Raw genomic sequence first — 20,628 nt, 5'->3', positions numbered from 1 at the left:
GTGCCCGCTCCCTTAACAGGCACCGATCCACCTCTCCTGGTCACCCAATTTAATATTTAAATCAGGTGCCCTGGTAAAAAGGCACTAGGGGAAACTGCACACCCCTAACACCACCTCGGCAGCAGGCACCTGGGCCATGGCTGTCAGCAGGTTTAAAAAAAAAATGCTTGATTTTAGAGTATCCGTTCTCCCAACCTGTGCACAGGCACAGGTAAGGAAAATGGACACTTGATAATTGAGCATCCCTTTTTCTAACCTGACCACTGGCACTTTTTTTTTGGAACATTTCTCATTTTTTAGTTCCTCCGACTTGATATTGCCATGATAGTAAGTAGGAGGAAGTACAGAAAAGCAGTATTTTCTGTTTTTTTGTACACTTTTTCGTCTTCTCCAAAATTAACACCTGCTCAGGGCAGGCATTAAATATGGCAAGTAAAAATGTGCATATCGGGCACACATGTTTTTTTGGGTTCGGGAGGGAATAGATAATAGTCTCATCAGCATGAATTTTTATGCAATGAGTGTTATTACTTACTTGTGTTTTGGACATGCTAACCTCTGTTTTGCATCGAAGGTTATGGACGTGCATCCAAAATACACGTCCAATTGCGCCTTGAGCCGTGCACCGCGGCCAGCGCACTGTAGTACATTGGCCTTCATGGTGCCTGGATTTTTTTGTTCTAATTGCATTGTGTCCCAATCTTTCTTCCACTTTTCTAGTCCGCCTTTCCTATCTCTAGCTCCAATGTAAGATAAGTAAAAAATGTGCACTTATCAGCATATTTTCTTTACTCACACTAAAAAGAAAAAAAAAAGATTAAGACCTGATATACTAAGCCAATGATATGCTAATGCCAATTGTCCATACAACAGTTTTCTAGAATAGACTGAATGTTTAGAAAAAATAATATAGTCCTTTTGATGTTCCATTAGATAGTTCACTATTCAGGCCGATACAGTAAAGTGCGCTCCGGTGGAGGGCACTGTTAGCCCCCGTTTTCAACGCCTATTTTTACCCCTTATACAGTAAGGGGTAATAGCGCATCAAAAACGCGCGGCCAACCCTAAATGCAAATGCATGTTGATGGGCCTATTAGTTATTCCCACATGATTCAGAAAGTAAAATGTGCAGCCAAGCCGCACATTTTACTCTCAGAAATTAACTCCTGCCAAAGGCAGGCGTTAATTTTGGCCGGCACCGGGGAAGTGTACAAAAAAGCAGAAAAAAAACCTGCTTTTCTGTACACCCTCCGACTTAATATCATAGCGATATTAAGTCGCAGGCCCCAAAAATTAAAAAAAAAAAAAAATTAAATTTGCCCGCCAGTTGGAATATGGATACTCAATTTAGCCGGCGTCCGTTTTCTGAACCTGTAGCTGTCAACGGGTTCGAGAACAGACGCTGGTAAAATTGAGCGTCAGCTGTCAAACCCGCTGACAGCCACCACTTCTGTCAAAAAGGAGGCGCTAGGGACGCGCTAGTGTCCCTAGCGCCTCCTTTTACCGCGGGCCCTAATTTACCTACCCGGCCTTCCTGAATCACGCGTCCGGAAGAGTGGCCTGTACGCGTGTTGGGAGAGCGTGCGCTCCCCGGCTCTCCCGCGCGTTTTTCTGTATCGGCCTGAATGGTAGATTTGTCTATAATCACAATCCTTTGTCCTGCAAGTAAACATCTACCTTACTCATTTAACACACTTCACTACCTATGATGAGATTCCTGGTTGTTGCTGATCACTTGAAAGGGACTACAAAAAAAAACTGTTCTTGCCTATATTTGGTGCATATACAGTAACTAGAAACATTTCCTGCTGATGCATAATTGTGTTAACAGTGGCAGACCTGCTCTTTACTTAGCTTGAACATCTTTAGTGTTGATAAGTATGTTCATTCCACTTTTATTGGGAAAGGCTGATTAAAGAATCTTATCTACTCTTTGAGATGTTTCATCTCTCTTGCTCTCAATGGCATATGCTTTTCTGCAGCACTATTTTCTGTGCCCCTTACTACTTAAATGATTAAAAAGTCTCTTGGAGCTGCCTGCCCTACGGCTTGTCGGACCCCCATGGACAGAAGCGGACCAGAACATCGAGGCCACCCGATGCTGACATCATCTTCATGCAGGGCCGGTGCAAGGGGATTGGGCATCCTAGGCACCTTCAGCCTTGCGCCCCCCCCCCCCAATCTGCCCCCCCAGCCCCCCCCCCCCCCCCAGTTGCAGCCCTGACTCCAGGGGCAGAGACCACATGCTGCCACTCCTCCACCTCCCCCTCCACCCCCAAAAAAACCTCACAAAACACCTGGTCCAGCGGGGGAGCCCGGGAGCGATCTGCCACTGCTGGGTCATTGGCTGCCACTAATCAAAATGGCGCCATGGCCTTCAGCCCCTACCATGTGACGGGGGCTACCGCTGCCATTGGTTGGCCCCTGTCACATGGTAGGGGCTAATGGCCATCGGCGCCATTTTGGTTAGTGGCAGCTGAGGCCCCAGGAACAGCAGATTGCTCCTGAGCCCTCCGCTGGACCACCAGGGGGCGTCGGGAGGGTGGCACGAAGGGGGGGGGGGGGGGCTGGGCAGAATTTTGAAGGGGCACTTTTTGCCCTTTCAAAATTCTGCCGCCTGAAGCGGCCGTGAGCGGTGGCGGCGCACCCTAAATCTTGGCGCCCTAGGCACAGGCCTAGCTCGCCTAGTGGTTCCTCCGGTCCTGTCTTCATGTCAGGGGCCGATGCAGTAAAGTGCGCTCAGGCTGAGCACGCTGTTAGCCCCTGTTTGGCCGTGCGTTTTCGATGCGCTATTTTTACCCCTTATACAGTAAGGGGTAACAGCGCATGGAAAGCACGTGGAAAATGCGCCCAACACCCCCTCCCCCGAAACAGCGCCCGCAAGATGCAAATGCATGTTGATGGCCTATTAGTTATTCCCGCGCGATACAGAAAGTAAAGCCTGCCAAAGGCAGGAGTTAATTTTGGCCGGCACTGGGAAAGTGTACAGAAAAGCAGGAAAAACTGCTTTTCTGTACACCCTCCGACTTAATATCATATCGATATTAAGTCGGAGGCCCCAAAAATAAAAAAATGAAAAAAATTTAAAAATCTGCCCATGGCCCGGAAGACGGACGCTTAATTTTGCCGGCGTCCGTTTTCCGAACCTGTGGCTGTCAGCGGGTTTGAGAACAGACGCCGGTAAAATTGAGCGTCTGCTGTCAAACACGCTGACAGCCGCTGCTTCGGTCAAAAAGGAGGCACTAGGGACACAGTAAAAGTCACGCTCGTCGGCTCTCCCGCGACTTTTACTGTATTGGCCCGATAAGGAGGTGCCCTGCGGCGTGCCACCGCTGACTTGCCCCTTATGCCAATTTTTCTTTGGTCTTCTATATCAGCTAAGAATGGGAAGAAAGAGGAAGGGGAAGATCTTTTGTCCACTTCAAGCTCAACTCGTATTTGTGAGCCAATGGATCGTCAGGTTATTTCCAGCTCATCACTGCACAAGAATGTGAGTACAGAACTGGAGAACACCTCTTTTAGTCCAGAAGTTAGATCTCCACCTCCCATTCCATTAACTATGCAACAAGAGGTCACTTCTGATCAGTTTTGTGGAGTAATTTCATCTGTTAGAAGGAACTAAGTTGAATTAAATATGGAACAAATAAATGATACAAAGAAGTTTATTCCAATCCCAACACCAGCGCAACTTTTGGCTGGAAGAGCAATGGAGGAGCCAAATTCTGTGTCTGTATCTAGGGAGATATTCCTTAAAGACATTTGGAAAGTTGTTATAGATCTAAAGTTGTCTAATACTGTTACTCAGCTGTGTCATTTTTCCAGGGATACTGTTAATAAACTGCAGAAAGGGGACGCTAGGTTTCTTTCCTTAGAATCAAAAATGTCTGTTCAATCTACTCATTACATTTTACACATTTATGACCATCTTTCAAGAGCTATGCTTCTTTCATCAAGTTAATGAAATCTGATAAAGGAAGCATTGCTTTTGATATTTGGTCACAAATTTATTAAGTTAATCCAATAAAAAGGTATCACCTACTAGTTAATTGTTGATCCTTACTTTTCCCCATGTTAACATGCAATTTTACCAGTAGCTCACCAGATGGTGCTCTACTCTCATGTATGTCTCAACCATAGTCTAGATCTAGAACTATATCTGCCTCTCAGAGAAACCTTAGAGATACTACTAAATTTTTGGCTTCGACCCTTCACTAAGGGTCCTTTGTACTTGTTGCATACTTTCTGGAATTCTATTACCATTTTTCCTCCACCACCTCCATTGGCAAGTTGTTCCATGTAACCTCCCACCTCCCATCTAATGCGAAGGATTGGTAGATACAAAATGGGAGGGGTGGAATAAAAAAAACAAAACCAGATTATGTGCTTTTCATTTTAAAATTCATTCTATTATTGGCAGAGAAAATAAAGATATAAATACAATAGTTACAGAAATATTACATTTGATATTGCTTAGGCAAAGTTTGATGTACAAATATATTCGATTTCTATAAAGAAATATGTACATTAAAAAGGACAAGTATATTTGTTTACATTTAAAATACATTATAGAAGCTTCATCATCATGACTATCAACTATAAAGACAAATATTTTTAAACAGCCTATCACCAGTTAATCAGCTGCAGGTTTCAGCAGGATCTAACAAAAAGAAAAACCAGCTGCAGCTCTAAACAGTGTAAAATTTACAAAAATAAAATATTAAACATCTGTTAAAACAGCAGCATAATTTTTTTTAAATTCAGCTGACAAATTAGGAAATTCTTTTTGTTCTTATTCTTTGTTAAATATATTTGTCAACTTTTTGAAAGCTCTACCTACTTAATCACTCCCACTAACCACTACACATCTAAGACAAGGAAAACAGTACTGCTATGCAAATCCTCATGAGAGCTATATGTGGGGCTTATGCCCATGTTTAAAGCACAGATACTGCATTTTAAAAAAAAATCCAGAATTTGATGACAAAAACTGTCAAAACCACATATGGCCATAATGAAAAGTACATACCTTTTATTCCCCCTACAAAACATAAAAAAAAAGATGTATTAAAACAAAAACAACAAAAAAAAAAAAAAGAAGAGAGACCTAGGAATAAAACTCAAAGTGGAAAACAGAGTGAAGAAACAGTATTTTGAGGACTAAACTAGTTAACTTACAGGCCGATACAGTACAGTGTGCTCCGGCGGAGCGCACTGTTAACCCGCGATTGGACGCGCGTTTTCAATGCGCTAGCTTTAGCCCTTATTCAGTAAGGGGTAATAGCACGTCCAAAACGCGCATCCAACCCCCCAAACCTAATAGCGCCCACAACATGCAAATGCATGTTGATGGCCCTATTAGGTTTTCCCGCGCGAGTCAGTATGTAAAATGTGCGGCCAAGCCGCACATTTTACTTTCAGAAATTAGCGCCTACCTCTCTGGGCACCGGGAAAGTGCACAGAAAAGCAGTAAAATCTGCTTTTCTGTGCACCCTCTGACTTAATATCAGGGTGATATTAAGTCGGAGGTCCTGAAAGTTTAAAAAAGTAAAAAAAAAAAAAAAAATTTGAAACAGGCCTGCGGCTTGAAAACCGGACGCTCAATTTTGCCGGCGTCCGGTTTCCGAACCTGTGGCTGTCAGCGGGCTCGAGAACTGACGCCGGCAAAATTGAGCGTCAGCTGTCAAACCCGCCGACAGCCGCCGCTCCTGTCCGAAAGGAGGCGCTAAGGATGCGCTAGTGTCCCTAGCGCCTCTTTATACCGCCGGGCCTAATTTAAATACATTTATTTACTGTATCACATGCACAGGAGAGTGGAGATTTTTTACTGTATAGGCCAGTTAGTATTTTGAAAACTAGTACTATTGCTTTAATGTGCAATTCTGTTTTCTACAAGTGACTGTCATTGGTAATGGGCTCCCTCACTAAAATGTTCAATTGACCTCCAGGAAATCTAATTTGGGTCATATGTAACACTCAGATGATAAAAGTATACTAACATAGGCAGTTACTCTTAAAAGTTTACAATTTTTTATCTATCAAATAATTCTATCAAGAATTCTTGCAGTAAGTCAATAGTACATTTCATATTAAGTATGTTGTGAAGTTTACAATTGTATTTTACACAGATCCTCCCCATCCTTCCATTCCAACTAGCCATATTCAGTAAAGTGGGCTTTCCATGGGGTCCAGCACTGGAAACATTGTATTATGTTGAGTGAGCAATATTTAACACATCCTAAGGCTGTGATGTCAAGATCTTCCTCAGTGAAGAGACCAATAGGAGTCCTTAGTCCCACTGTGGAGCTCCTTGTTAATGTAATTGTATGAAGATCTTACCATTAGCAAAAAGTTGAACAATTAGGACACAATTCATGCCAAAAGCATTTATAGCCCTGTAAAGAATATGTTGTAGCCAAAAATACTAAATTTAAAAAGATATATTTTATACAACTAGGTATTTCATTTTCAGATCAACAGCTTAGTTGAATTTTACTTGCTTGGAGAATGTGTTAATGCAACTTTTCTTGGACCATTACTGACAAAGATTTTCACTTGTAAACAGTAGCAGAGTCAACCCTAGATAGTAAAAGACAGGCTTCCTGATATCTTAATATCAGAAGACTTTCAATAGAATGTTTTTCTCCTAATTTGACTTTTGACAAAGCCCAAAAAAGTATTAAGAAAAGTTGCTTCTATGAGAACTTTGACATTACATAGTTTGAAGTTGGTAAACTCTTGGTCCTTTTTTCAGAAGGTAGCCTTGGTCATTCAAAGAGCCAACAAAGCTTTCAAAATCAGTCACCTGAAAAATAAGGATTTATACAGTGAAATGTAAAATATACCAAACGCTGGAGTATATGAATTATTTCTAAGAACATTAAAAGATATTTACATTATTATGCATAAAACACCATAAATGCACATAGGTAGGTATAGAATGACAAATTACACAAAATAAATTAATTGTACAAAAACACCAAAGAAAACCCCCATAAAAAAAGTTAACTAACCACAGAAGGCTGTACGTCCCCAACCCAAAGTTTACAATCTAATGGCTGAATTTTAAAACAGCCACGCGCACAAATATCGGCACTTACGTGTGTGGCTGGGCCCTGAGCACCTTTTCAAAAGGGCCCGGCCACGAGCGTAAGTGCCAATACACGCACAATTGCTGGGCCCTGAAAAAGGGGCAGCCAGGGGGTGTGGTCTGGGTGGAGGCCAACTGGAACAGCAGCCATTATCTGCTATCCCGGTGAAGCACGCGTAAGTTGCTTCTGCTCCAATGGAACAGCAAGTAAAAAAAAAAAAAAAACAAACCATTTTTTTTTCTTTTCTTAGGTAGGGGTCGGGGTGGAGATGGGAAAGGATAGGAAGGTTAGGCAGGAGGGGTAGGGAAGTTCCCTCCCAGTTGCTTTTTAATTGGAGGGAACTGGGGGAGGCCTGATTGCATCACCACGAGTAATTTGGTAAAATTCCCCCCACACGTGCACGCCGCCCACACATGCAGATTAAAAAAAAACAAACTGTCAAGCATGTGCACGAGCCCCCCACGGATTTTATACCATGCACACGCTGGTGCGTACATGTTATAAAATCTGCACATCCATGTGCACACATTGACGAGCACAAGTACCTTTTAAAATCTACCCCTAAGTGTACTCAATAGCAATGCATAAGATAACCTAGGAACATGTGTGTGAAATTAAGGGTGGCTAGATGATTACTGACACTTGGGGGGGGACCAAGAGGAGGTATAGTTGGGGGGTTAGTAAAATGCTCTGCAAAAGAAGTGAATTTTGAGGAAGGATTTGAAGGTGGAAATAGAAGTCACTTATCACACACAGTAAGTGCAACAAAGCAAAGTGACAGGAGAGGGAGCAAATTAGAAAGGAAAATGAAGGATTGCATAGATGAGGCTAATAGTGCACAGGATGGGAATGGGCAGAGATGGAGGCTGAAATAGAGGACTTTAGAGGGTAATTTTACAACTGTGCAAAGTGGGGTAAAAGTCTGAGCATAAAAGGTACATACAGACTTATGCACGTTTGTTTTGAAAATTCCCATGTAAGTGCAATGATGTGTGCACAAACTGACCTGCATAATTTGTGTGGATGATAATACTCGCATACCTTTTAAAATGATTGATAATACACGCATGCTTTTTAAAATGAGTGAAAGGTCAATTTACATCCCTGAACACCTCTCTCTAGTTTGTGTAAAAGTACATGTGAAACAGGTCATGTGCATTTTATATACAAGGAAAGCAATTTTCAAATAGCCTGGATAACTTGTAAAGTCTGCATGTATATTGTATAATCGGCAGACTTTTCAGTATTTTTAAGCAAGCTCATACACAAATTTGCTTTGAAAATACCATGTGCACATACTCACTTACATAATGTTACACTTTCTCTCTGGATGGCATAACTTACACGTCAGAAAGTATATATTGGAAGAACAAGAAGGAAAAATCAGAACTTGTTTGAACATAAAAGTTTAGCTATAAAGAAGATGCGGGCAACGTTTGTGCAACATTTTTTTTTTTTAATCTGAAAGACGTGCGTTTAAAAGTTTCCACTGGGGTGGAGAGAGATGGAGTGTTTACCAGTTTTGCCTAGAGGTGGGGGATCAGCAAGTGCAGCTGAACATCAGAGAACAATTCTGGATTTTTAGTTTAAATACTACAATGCCAGGTGTGCTTCATCTCACAGTAGAGATGTTTGCAATAATTTGAGTTTCTTAATTTGACTTTCTTAATTGAAATGTTTGAGTTTTTCTGTTTTTTTTTTCTGATTCATTACTATTTTCAGTTTTTAATCATTTTGACACTGATCCTGGATATGTATAAAAAGTTGAGAGCCCTTGTAGACTTCCTTTCAGTGTCATTCACTTTCTGATATATGCTGGCACCGAATCAAGCAGAGAGGCAGTTAAATCAGTAAAAATGATAACAGGAGGATTTCAAGGTATTGCTTATTTATGGAGCTAGCCTGTATTTTAATTAAGAAATTATGTTGCCTAGTTGAGCTTATAAATTAGTAATGAGATGTCTTATTTTAAAACTATCAATTGATTTATATTGTTTATTATGTTGGCTCTTATTAGGACATTGACCTCAGAAGAACTTCCATGGAGGAACGAGCAATAGAAATTGAAAGTTAATATCCCCCTGATGCAAATTAGTTTCCAAAACATGGACTGTGTTGGGGTGCAGATAGTGTACACAAGAAAATGAAGCCAGATAAGTGATTGTATTTTATAAGACATATTACAGACAAAGAGAGACAACAGAAGCTAAATGAATATTTTAATTGCAACAAAAAACATTTTTGACAATATTTTATGTGGATTCAATCACATAATTATGCAGAAGGCAAATGAAGGCTTTTGCCAGGAGTGCCTTGTATGATGGGCAGCAAAAAAGGGTTGAAGTTATAGGTTGGTGAAATTTTAGAACAGCTATTTACGCACATAAAACCATGTTTTATGCATGTAGATTGCTTTGAAAATGACCCCTAAGTCAGGTCAATTTTAGAACAGCAATTTATGTATAAACTGTGTTGTATGCACTTCAATAGCTTTGAAAATCAAGCCCTTAAAGTGAGCAGACTATGAAAAAGATGGGAAACCACTGGAAGAACTGTATCAGAAAAACTGGCAGCTTTTCTCTCATCTGTCAATCTGTATATTTTATACAAGGTTATGAGAAATTGGACTAATCCTACACAAACTGTACAGACGCCAGCTGTTTTGACAAGAATCCCTTTTCCAGAAAGTGCTATTATGAGTTCTCTATTCAGCACCATGGGAAGCAGAAATTTACCCAGGTAACTTTAGGTGAGAAATTCAGTGGGACTTAACTAAGTCTGCCAACAAACATACTAACCTAAAGTTATCTGGATAACTTTAGGTTACAATTTTCTCTAACCAAACTCACCCATGTAAGTTTAGCTGGGTAGTGCTCAACATCAGCACAACCCATCTAAAATTAAGTCTCACCACCGAAATGCCCCCGCCCTCCCTCTTTTTACCAGGCTAAATTCAACCCAGGTAAAATGCTACCTGGTTAATATTTAGCCAGTGAGGGGGGAAATATTCCATTGAATGTTTTTGTCTGAGTAACTGAAAATGAAAAACATCTTCAAATATGGACCACTATGCAAAATGCAACAATGTGCATACTATATGAGAATGTAAAGCCTAAAACTTAATGCCATGACAGACTTACACCACGTTATGTGAAATGTTTAATCAAGTAAATGAACATAATCACATCTTATTTCATAATGCTGGAGAGGCATTTTAGGTAGGTGGTATGGAAAACACAAAAATAACTTGTTTTAAAAAAAAACCCCTTAAGAAAATAAACTTCATTAAAAATTATGCTTTGATATTGTTTGTTGCTTCCAAAAAGTGTTTGAGTTACTTAGCAAGCTATTAACCTATCACAAGTATATCTATCATATTGGCCCAATTAGGAAGAAATGTAGTCTTACCTGCTAATTTCCTTTTTTGGAGTTCAGCCAAACCAGTCCAGATGCATGAATATATGTTCCCCTACCAGAAGATGGGGAAATAGAACTGGCTTATTGACTAGGGGGCTTCAAAGGTATGTAACTGAAAATGCACTCCACAAGGATGATAGCTAACTGAACCAGACCAACCATGGCCAACTGCAACCCTCTCATTCCTGCAAAAGTTGCATATCATCTCAATCAGAAAAAAGAAACATCTGGCATCATAGTGGGTTCTGGACTGGTCTGACTGGATTCAAGGAAAGAAAATCTGCAGGTAAGAACTCATTTTTCCTTCCTCTTCCTTCAACTAGACCAAATCCAGACTTATGGGGATTATCCAAGTAATCCTTCAGACTGGGCAAGAACTGCCAGTCCTGCTTCTCAAAATGCTGGAGCTGAACTCTGTATCCAACCTGGCTCAAGAATCCAGATGGTAATAGCTTGAAAAAGAATACAAGGAGGCCCAAGTGGCAAACCTGCGAATTTCCATTAGCAACGTCAACTGAAGCTCCACCTACTATGAGGCCTGTGTCCTGGAATTGCATACCCATAGACTCCTGGGCAGCAGCAGCAACCCCTTAGTGATAGATGCTGTACTAAGCGCTTCCTTTATCCACCTGGCTATGGAAACTTTCAAAGCTGCTTCATCTTTCCAAGGGCTGTTGAAGAGGACAAAAATGATCGGCCTTTCTAAACAGACTGGTAGGGACCTTCATTCTCGGTTTTTATTTTTCATGGGAGTTTCAAGGTTATAACAAACATCAGTGGAAAAATGACTTATAACACACAGGAGATAAGTAATTGAAAATGTCATTTTTCCACTGATGTTTGTTATAACCTTGAAACTCCCATGAAAATTAAAATAAAAACTTGTCACCTTCAGATACTGGTCCCAATCAGTGGTCAGCAGTGAAGTGAATAAATATTAATTCAAATACAGCTGAGACTGCAGCAGGCTGCCAGTGGAAGGAGGTAAGCTCCTCTGGCTGAGCACCTCTTTTGCTCCTCAACTAATGGCCAGCTAACTCCTTCACAGGTTTTTTGCTTCAAATGTTCTTGAAAAAGTTTTTATTAGCTTTTGCCTCACTAAGAACCACTTTCTCACATTCTCTCTTGGCCTGTCTTACTACTGTTACTGTTTTACATCTAACTTGCTCGTGCTGATGCTCTTGCCTATCACTGTCATCTGAGCCTTTTTGAATAATGCCAGTAATGGTGGCGAATAAGAGTATAGCAATGGGTATATACTACTGGCCATCTGGCCAAGAAACAGACTGTGAAATGGTAGCTGAAATTTAAAAAAAAATAGGAGGAAATGACATCGAGGCACTCGGCAGCTTAAATCGGTGCTCCTCCAACAAGCAGGCAAATCAGAATTTTATCTTGGGCATCCTAGAGCAATTTCTAACTCAATTTATTGTATTTGTACTCTGAAGTCAGGAAATGTTGGTCAAAGAGAATCAATTCTATGAAGGTCGGGAGGCTGAACCCGAGATGATGGCAGCAGGTGGTAGCACTGAAACAGAAGTAGGCCCCTATGGTGTAGCTCCTCCCTGAGAATGAAATGCCTACCTGTACGGAATTCCGTAGCTGATTTTGCTATTTAAGGCAAGATATCAAAAATTAGAAAAAAAAAAGAAATGATGGATCTGATGGCAGAAATGGAAAAGAAAATTTCTAAAATGGGCTGCCGTTTGGATGAAACTGATAACAAAACTGAGGCACAGGCTGAAGGGTTGCACTGACAAGGACAGCACAAATCTTTACAATCTGAATGTACATCACTATTAGATAAATTAGAAGATCTCGAAAATAGATCGTGATGGAGTAACCAAGTTTTAGGGGAGAACCAGAGTCTACTGAATTCTTGGACTGTGAGTCAGTCATGATCCAGATCTGTCAAAGTTTACTGCCTTCCCCAGAACAAAATGGTCAGGATCAGCCTGTATCTATTACATTGGATAGGGCTCTCTTGGGCAGAAAATGGCTAACAGACCCAGGGACATAATAGCTTGCTTTCATAGCTATGCAATAAAAGAAAAAATTTACAACATCGCGAGGAAACAAAATGACCTGGAAGTGGGAAAGTCAGGAAATAGCAATTTTCGCCAACGTATTTCAAAATTACCCTTTGCAAGCATCAGGATCTTTGTGATATTATTGGTTTCCTGTGTAAGAAAAACATACGATACTGCTGGCTGCATCACTTTGGCTTATAGTTTTCCATTATTGGAACTTCATCCCGGGTGAAAACGGTAGATGAGGCCAAGGCAGCCCTAATGGATGCAGGCTTAACTGAAATTGAAAGAAGACACAGGCCAAAAGCCCCTTCTCTGCAGAAAGAGGAACACCCACAATGGCAGCGCATCGAGAAGGGAGGCAGACGCTTATGAAGAAATTCAGAAGGATCAACCTCATCCAAGGATGCCACATGAGCAAGTGTGTCTTCTTACCCGCTGGACTTTCCTCAGATGAACAGGATATTTCACTTGCTACTTTGGCTTAGCGACTGTTTGTGATATAGTTCATTTTATATATATAAGGCTCAGGAGTTCCTCAGACTCCTTATCGGTTTTGCATCATTTCTTACAGTTTTAAAAAATTTGATGCCCAAGATTCTGAGTTATCATGAGTGTGCATAATTGCTCATATTTTTCTTATTCTATTTTAATTTTATTATTTTAAAGATATCACTGTTTTCAATTTTTCATGCCCACTTGGCTTGGAGTTCACTTGCCTCAATGGCTTTTTCCTCTGGAGGATGTTTGATCAGCTAGGGAATGTTTGCAGATCACTGTGAGATGTGGGAAGGGGGGGAGAAATCTATATGTGTTATTAATTCTTATGGTATAGGAGACAGGGGGAAATTTTTTTTGGGTAGGGACAATCAATCAAAAATTATTGGATGGGGACATAGCAATGGGTATCGGAGAAAGGGGTGGTACAGGCGGTGAAGGTGATATGGGCTGTTTGCACGTAAATTGGAGCTTGGGAGCAAGTTCGGCAACATATATATATTATATTCCCTGTTATGTACCCAGATCAGTCCAGACTCCTGGGTTTTGCCTCCCCTCCAGCAGATGGAGATACAAAGTTTTACTGACACTGCCACTTAACACAAAGTGCCACCTGCAGTCCCTCAGTATTTCTCTGTCTCCAGCAGATGGTGGAGGTGCAAAGCCTGCAAGTCTGACTTAAAAAATTAAAATAAATAAAATAAAGGAAGTGGACTACAGAAGTCAGCCCTGCTTGCCTCCCAGGGGGTTGTTAGGTCCTGGTGGGGCCATCCCCCTGGTTTTTGAGGTAGACCAGCGGAGGAGATCATTCCTTTATCGCTGGACAGGGCTGAAAATTGGGGGTCCCAGTTCACTCACCCTGAGGGACAGACTGAACCCTACAGCCATTCTTTCAGGGAAGTGCTTACTTTATAACAAAGCTTTTGTTTAAAAAAAAAAAAAGGAAAAGTGAACAAAAGGAAAGTTCAGCAATAGAACTAACAGGTTTTGCTATAGGACAGTACATTTTTACCCCAGCTCTGCTGCTTACTCGATAGAGCGGCTCAGTTACTGTCTCCCCATTCCTCTGGCAGCTTTTTGCTCTTGCTGCCTGGCACCGGTTTTCATGCCGCATGGTTTAGCCTGTGTGGACGCGTGCATGCGCGCAACAACAAATGTTGCTGGTGCCTCTCTGGTGGGGTGGGCACTTCGGGGAGCAGGGCAGCAGATAAGTCTGCCAAGTGCTGTGAGCCTGGGAGGCTCTCGCCGGCATGGCAGCCTGCTGACAATCCCTTTCCGCTAAGCACAGGAACGGCAGCCATTTTATTCAAATTCAGGGCTGCTGCATGGGATGGGGGATTTCCCTCCTCCTTTATCTCCAGTGGTGGGGACCCTCTGGGGGAGGTCCAGGCACTGAGGGGCCCCCCAAGGTGGTCTTGGATGCCTCTTCTACTTTCTCTTCAGATTTTGTTCTTTTGTTGCAGAGAGCTTAGAAGGCCAGGAAGACTGTGCAGTGCATATCTGAAAAGGGGGCTTCCGTAAGGCTGGCAAAGAAATCCAGGCCCTCCGGGGATGCGGGGCCATGGGGGTCAGGCGACTCCAAAACCTGTGCTGCCGCCCGCCGCAGACAGCTCCTCCGAAGCGGATCATCGGCAAGTGCAGGACCCTCCGGGGTCAGATCCAGGTTTGGTGGATCAGGACCCGGATCAGGCATTATCGAAGAACTCAACAGTCGACTGCGATGATCCGAAGGTAGTACAGGTGTTCCACAAGGAGCTGGGTCCCCTGATACCTACAGTTCTGGAGGAACTGGGCTTAGAGGTCCCGCGAGAGGAATCCAAATTGGGAACAGTGGACCCGGTCATGGATGGCCTCCGGGGTCCAGCAGGCTGTTTTGAGGTGTCTGCCCTTGGTGTTCGAGCTGCTATATGTAGCAGTTTTATGTCAAGGGCAGGCTTAAGCTGGATGCAGCAGTTATAGGCGGACAGGTCCTTGTCTGAATCTGAGACTCAACAGGCAGAGGGGCTGGAAGCAGTTGTGGCATATAGTGCGGATGCTTTGTATGATCTCCTCAGGACCTCCTCCAGGACTATGTCGTCAGCAGTTTCGGCCCAGAGACTCCTCTGGTTGAAGAATTGTTCGGCCGATGTTTCATTCAAGTCTCAGTTGGGAGCTTTGCCCTTTAAAGGGAAACTGCTCTTTGGTAAAGACTTGGAGGAGATGATCAAGTTTCTCAGTGAGAATAAGGTCCATAAATTGCCAGAAGATAAGCCCAAAAGGGAAAAGTTCCTTTCCTCCTCATTCCCACTTCAGAGGGAATTGGTGATTTCGGGCACACAAGGCATCGAGGAGTACTCAGAGGCAGATCTGAGCAGACAACCATCCTGGAACCAGTCCTTTTGGGGGTGTAGGCCCTGTAGAGATGGCTCTTCCCAAGGTGGAGGTGGAGCCAAATCAGCCCAATGATGCGAGCCCAGTCCACTCCTTGGTTCTAGTGATAGGGGGCCGGCTGGCTCTGTTCTACTAGGAGTGGACCAAGATTACATCGGACCAGTGGGTCTTAAGTGTGATAAAACAAGGTTATGCTTTAGAATTTGCTCGGCCGCTAAGAGATCAGTTTATGGTTTCCCCATGCACTTATGAAGAAAAGAAGCTAGCAGTGCGAGAGCGCATTTGTCACCTGTGCAGGAGTGGGAGACAAGCCCCTGGAGGAGTGGGAGACAAGCCGCTATTCCATTTATTTCAAAGTTCCCAAGAAGGAGAGCACATTCCATCCAATCTTCGATTTAAAAAAGGTGAACATGGCCCTGAAGGTTCCTCTGTTCCAAATGGAAACCCTGCGATCAGTGATTGCCTCGGTGTACAAGGGGGGGGAGTACCTAGCATCCCTGGATTTAACAGACGCGTACTTGCACATAGGAATCCGGCCCAATCAGAGATAGCTGAGATTCATGATTCTGGGAGAACGTTTTCAATTTTGTGCACTGCCCTTCGGTCTGGTGACGGCACCCAGGACCTTAACCAAGATAATGGTCATGGTGGCTGCAACTCTCCAGACAGAAGGGGTCCTGGTCCACTCCTATTTGGACGACTGGATGATTTGGGTGAAATCGTAAACACTTTGTTGGAAGGCAGTGGACTTAGTCCTCTGGCATCTGAGATCGTTGGGGTGGATAGTCAATCTGTCCAAGAGTCATCTTTGTCCCTTCCTAGACTTTGGAATTCCTGGTGGCACGTTTCAATACAAGGGTGGGGAAGGTGTTCCTCACCAAAAAGCAGATTTCCAAGTTGCAAGCTCAAGTTTGCGGATTGCTGAAGAAGCGGGTACCTAAGGTCTGGGATTACTTACAAGGCTTTCACCTTGGAGTTTGTTCCATTACCTCTATGGTCGGCTTTACTATCCTGCTGACCAATTACAGTTACCTCTCCCTCTTACGGAGTTCACTCGATCCAGTCTTTCCTTGTGGCTCCTTCCAGACAAGTTAAGTCAAGGTGTGGACTTAGACATTCTGGCCTGGACAACTGTCACCACCAATGCCAGTCACTCTGGGTGGGGAACGGTGTGTTAGAACTAGTCTGTACAAGGGCAGTGATCAGCAGAGAAAGCCTTGTGGTCCATCAATCTAACCTGAATAGGTTGTCTCAAATCAAAACCATTGTCAAATCAGTTTACTATAAACTGTGACTGTTGAGGCCATTGTGTTCCTTTCTGGGGTTTCAGGAGTTTCAATCTGTGGTTCAGGCCTTGGAATTGCCAACATTAGATTATTCTAACACTTTGCTCTTAGGGCTGCTCAAGAATACATTACATGTCCTACAGGTTTTGCAGAATTCATTTGCTAGACTGATACCTGGCTTAAACTGAAGTGTTTACATCTTTCCTGTGCTATGAGAACTGCACTGGTTGCCTGTTGCAGAATGGATTCAGTTTAAAGTTGCACTACTCATCTATAAGATGCTGAAAGCAAACTCGCTGCCCTGGATTAACGAACAATTCCACATCTATAATCCTACTCGTGCCCTTCAGTCAGTGCAAAGAGGCTTCTTGGCTGTACCTTCTATAAAGCAGGTCCAGTTGGCTTAACTAAGAGAAACTATTTTTTGTTGCCAGTCCTATATTAAGGAATTCATTGCCCTTGACCTTGCGGATGACTAACTATACACAGTCTTTTTATAAAACTACTCAGGACATATTTATTTTATTTGGCATTTGATCGCGGAGGACCACTGTTGTGATGATTTGCAAAAATAGATTCATACTGATTTGATTCTTGTTTTGTATTTTAATTTAATATGCATAGTAATGTTGTAAGCCACCTAGGGCTTTGAATAGGCTGCATACACCTCTTGAAATAAATAAACTTTGTATCATCATATGTTATAACAAGTTTCAAAGTGGACTTATATTCCTAAATCCACTTCAAAAATTATTCCACCAAGTTTACCCACACATACTTACACCTATCATCTCATACAGTATATGTTTGAGTCTTCAAAAATATGCGTGCAAGTCCAAACCCCTCCCCAATTGCCCACAGCAGCATCTCCACACAGTCCCTATAAACTAATGCGCATTCATGACATATGCATGCAGGTTTGCCCGCATATCAAGTGGGCAGGTTTATAAAAGGCCATTTATGCGCATAAAACATTTTACCTGTAGTGTCCTGTTGAAAATAACAAGGCATAATATATATAATTTTTTTTACACAACACTTTACCTTTATTTGCATCTCCTTTGCAATCTGCCGAAGCTCTTGAAATTCAAAGAGGTTGTTGTAGGTCCTTTCCACAACGCTGTTTAGAGCAGAAACAAATCTTTTGGCTTTTGATCTATTGCTCATTCCGGAGCCGTGCTGAGAGCGCTCAAAGTCCAGTTTCCCAAACTCATCCGAATAGGTGCCTAACAGGCTAATCAGAAATGAGTGGCTTAAACAGGTTGTACAAACAAACCACACTCCTTTAAGCAGCTTTCCCTCAAATGATTTTCACAACCTAATTTTGCATTTTACAAACTTTTTTTCTTTTTCAGTTTTGTTGTACTCAATCTGCTACTTAACTAAAAAAAAACCTAGAAAAAAAATAGGATATACTATACAATGCAGATGAGAATGAATTTACTCAATCCTACATTTAAGAAGTAATATTTCAAAGCGATAGTATCTCAATAATATACCTGACTTGACCAACATTACTCAAATAATGATTTTATTTATGAAATTGTAACCGAACTTTATTGGCACCTGTTAGAATGTACGATATCCTACATTTACTTACCTTAGTCTAATGTGCCTATTTGTAAACCGTTGCAATGGTATATAAAACTTAGCGACGGTATAGAAAAAAGTTTTTAAATAAAAAACAAAACAAAACAATAGTTTCCTGGATCACACCTTCATCTTTTTTTTTTTAAAGTTACATTACATTAGCAACCCTCTAGTCTTCAGGTACCATAGACCATGTTAATGATAGTTTACAAACTTCCAATAGCAGGTCTGCAATTTCATTTCTCAGTTCTTTCAGCACTCTGGGATGTATACCATCTGGTCCAGTGATTGGCATGTACTCTTTAGTCTGTCAATTTACCCTAATACATCATCAAGTTTCACCTAGATTTGTTTCATTTCCTTTGAATCACTACCTTTGTCATTCTGGCAAGGGTATCTCTCATACATGTTCCTCAGTGAATACCGAAGCAAAGAATTCATTTAGGGCCAGATTTTGTAATCTATGCCCGATTTTATAACATGCGTGTACATGTTATAAAATCCGGGGTTGGCGCACGCAAGGGGGCGTGCACTTGTGCACCTCACGCGCGCCGAACCCTAGGGGAGCCCCGATGGCGTTCCCCACTCCCTCCGAGGCTGCTCCGAAATCGGAGCAGCCTCGGAGGGAACTTTCCTTTCACACCCCGCACCTTCCCCTATCTAACCTGCCCCCAGCCCTACCTAAATTCCACCCCCACCTTTATTATTTAAGTTGTGCCTGCCTTCGGAGGCCTCTGGCCACACTCCCACCCCTTTTTTCAAGCCCCGGGACATACGCACTGCCCAGGGCTCGGCGCGTGCAGGAGCGGGTTTTCGGGGTTACGCACGTATATTACCCTAACCCTTTGAAAATCCACCTCTTAGTCTCTCTGCTATGGCTTTGTTGGCGCTCTGTCAAGATACTGCTAGTACTTCCATCCAGAAGGGATGTACATCATCAGGACACTAGAAACTGGGTGTTTTCGATCAGGGATATCTCTTTATGCTTATCCGAAGCTCTTCGTGACTTGGCAGATTTTAAACTTTTCTGTAAACATGTAAAAGCAGCTCTTTTTAGCAAAGATTTTGCTTCAGTTTGATTTTACGTTCCGTCTGTTAGTGATTTTTTATTCTGTAATCTGCTTAGACTAACAAACTGTTATATAGGCGGACTAGAAGAATTTAAAATAAATAAATAAATGCCCCTTTTATCGCTTGAGCGTCTAATGGTCTGACTGACTCCCTTGCAGGCTTTTTCCTCAAATGTACCTGAAAAAGATATTATGCATTTTTGCTTTCAAAGCAAGCTTCTTTTCAAATTCTCTCTTTGCCTTCCTTATCAATGCTTTCCATCTAACTTGCCAGTGCTTATGCGGTTTCCTGTTTTCTTCATTCAGATCCCTTTTCCATTTCTTGAAAGATGTCCTTTTGGCCATTATAGACTCTTTCACCTCATCTCTTAGCCTTGCCGGTAGTCGTTTAGACTTCCTTCCGCCTTTTCTAATGTATGGAATACATCTGTCTGGGCTTCGAAAATGGTATTTTTAAAACAATGCTCATGCCTGATCTAAACTCTTAATCTTTGCAGTGGCTCCTGCAAAGGAGTTAAAAGGCCTAGAGAGCACTTCCAGTTTCCCTTCTGGATGACAGGGAGGATGCTGTGGAGGGAATTCATTTTGAAGTGTTCCCACTTTTTTTGATTACGCACTTCTGGTGGTGAAGAAAGTAATATTAGCGCATTGGGTAAAAAGGTTAGTCCTACAGTAAAGCAATGGCAAAGGTTGAACAAAATGTTAACGTTTGAAATACTGTCAGCTACAAAGCTCCAATTAAAAAATTTGACCAAATGTTGAGATTTGGGAGGTTTGTGTGTCAAGATTACATCCCCAAGTTCGGAATTCGATTTATAATTTATAGTCTATATTATATAATTTATAAATCATATCTTATAAATCACAAATTATAATGTATGGATTGTCAACGCTGGTATGCAAATCTGAGATAGAGTTCCCGGAGGAAAGTGAAGTTGAGAGACTTCTGGATTCTTCAGGGAGGGGGGTGAGTGGTGGGAAAGGAAGGGAATTAAAGAAAAATTGGTCATCTGTGTGTCTTGTGTGACAGGTTATTCTTAAAAGTTATATTTATATGAATACAGTATTGTCTTCATATGCTAATAAAAATATTTAAAAAACAAAAACCCCAGCACATCCTGAAACAGGGACTCGCTCAATTGCACTTTGATGAAGTAGCGTGTCCACTTCAAGACAAAAGTTAGGCTGAGTGAAATGGGTCTAAATTGAAGGCCAATAGCTATGTTGCACTGGTGGATGGGGCAAATGCAAGTAGTAACAACACTCTGCAATCTTTAGA

General features: G+C 42.0%; 1 protein-coding gene across 6 annotated transcripts in view; it reads right to left on the bottom strand.

The window, feature by feature from the left end:
- The window catches only part of LOC115086957 (DNA helicase MCM8-like), a 200,697-nt gene that overhangs the window by 69,209 nt on the left and 110,860 nt on the right, over nt 1-20,628 (bottom strand). For 5 of the 6 annotated variants that reach the window (XR_003855373.1, XM_029593488.1, XM_029593489.1 and 2 more), the window contains one exon: nt 17,734-17,923. Coding sequence is in view for 5 of the 6 variants with exons in the window: in XM_029593488.1 (XP_029449348.1) it covers nt 17,734-17,923 (190 nt within the window). In the remaining variant the exon portion in view is untranslated. Of the gene's footprint in view, nt 1-5,693; nt 6,803-17,733; nt 17,924-20,628 lie in introns of those variants that run through there. The other variant, XM_029593490.1, reaches the window with a different exon arrangement.

Source organism: Rhinatrema bivittatum, chromosome 3, assembly GCF_901001135.1.
Source record: "Rhinatrema bivittatum chromosome 3, aRhiBiv1.1, whole genome shotgun sequence".
Taxonomy (NCBI): Eukaryota; Metazoa; Chordata; class Amphibia; order Gymnophiona; family Rhinatrematidae; genus Rhinatrema; species Rhinatrema bivittatum.
Note: the sequence above shows the minus strand (reverse complement) of the source record. Positions and strands in the feature narration are given on the sequence as shown.